The following is a 616-nucleotide window of genomic DNA, read 5'->3' as shown; positions in this document are numbered from 1 at the left end:
ACTGGGGTGAGAGGGGCACCCCTCTCCCTTCCCCACCGCCGCTCCCATCCCTGTGCCCTCCGTGCTAAGGCTCTCTGCATCCCGCTGCCCTCCGAGACCCCCGACCATCCCGGAGCGGTGCTGGGCTGGGAGAGGAAAGAGAGCAGGTCCCAACAGCCCCCGCAGCCAGCAAGGAAAAATGACAAAGCCCCAAACCTGAACTAGGAAGCAAACAGGAGAGCATGTTCTCAGCCCTGCACCCCGTAGACAACACACCGACCAAGCGCCCAGCCTCCAAATCCCCCCGCCAAGTCCCCCGCAGCCTGCCGAACGGTGCCGGGCTGGCTTCATCCCGTGTCGTGTCCGTGGGAAGCTGATCTTTCCCCCAGCTGCTGCCGCCTGCGCTTTCCCAGCCCTCAGCTGGGGACCGGGACCGACCCCGCTCCAGCAAGCAGGGACTGAAGCAAACAGGTGAAAAAAAAGTAAAAACCCACCCGAAACTGAAGCAAAGGAGGAACTCACCCGCCGTCTGGCCCGAGGGCCCAGCAGCCCGATATGCGGACGCTGGAGAAGGCCGGGGGACTGCTCATCTCCCCCCCGCTGCGGAGCAGGAGGCGATGCCGGGCAGAGGGTGCTC

General features: G+C 64.9%; 1 protein-coding gene across 1 annotated transcript in view; it reads right to left on the bottom strand.

Moving 5' to 3' along the window:
• UCKL1 (uridine-cytidine kinase 1-like 1) overlaps positions 1–569 on the bottom strand; it is an 18363-nt gene extending 17794 nt beyond the window's left edge. The window contains exon 1 of the mRNA XM_009575202.1: positions 502–569. Coding sequence (XP_009573497.1) covers positions 502–569 — 68 coding nt within the window. The remainder of the gene's footprint in view (positions 1–501) is intronic.
• Between the last annotated feature and the right edge of the window lie 47 nt (positions 570–616).

This window comes from Fulmarus glacialis, unplaced genomic scaffold (genome assembly GCF_000690835.1).
Source record: "Fulmarus glacialis isolate BGI_N327 unplaced genomic scaffold, ASM69083v1 scaffold22750, whole genome shotgun sequence".
Lineage (NCBI taxonomy): Eukaryota > Metazoa > Chordata > Aves > Procellariiformes > Procellariidae > Fulmarus > Fulmarus glacialis.
This window is presented reverse-complemented; position numbering and strand designations above follow the sequence as displayed.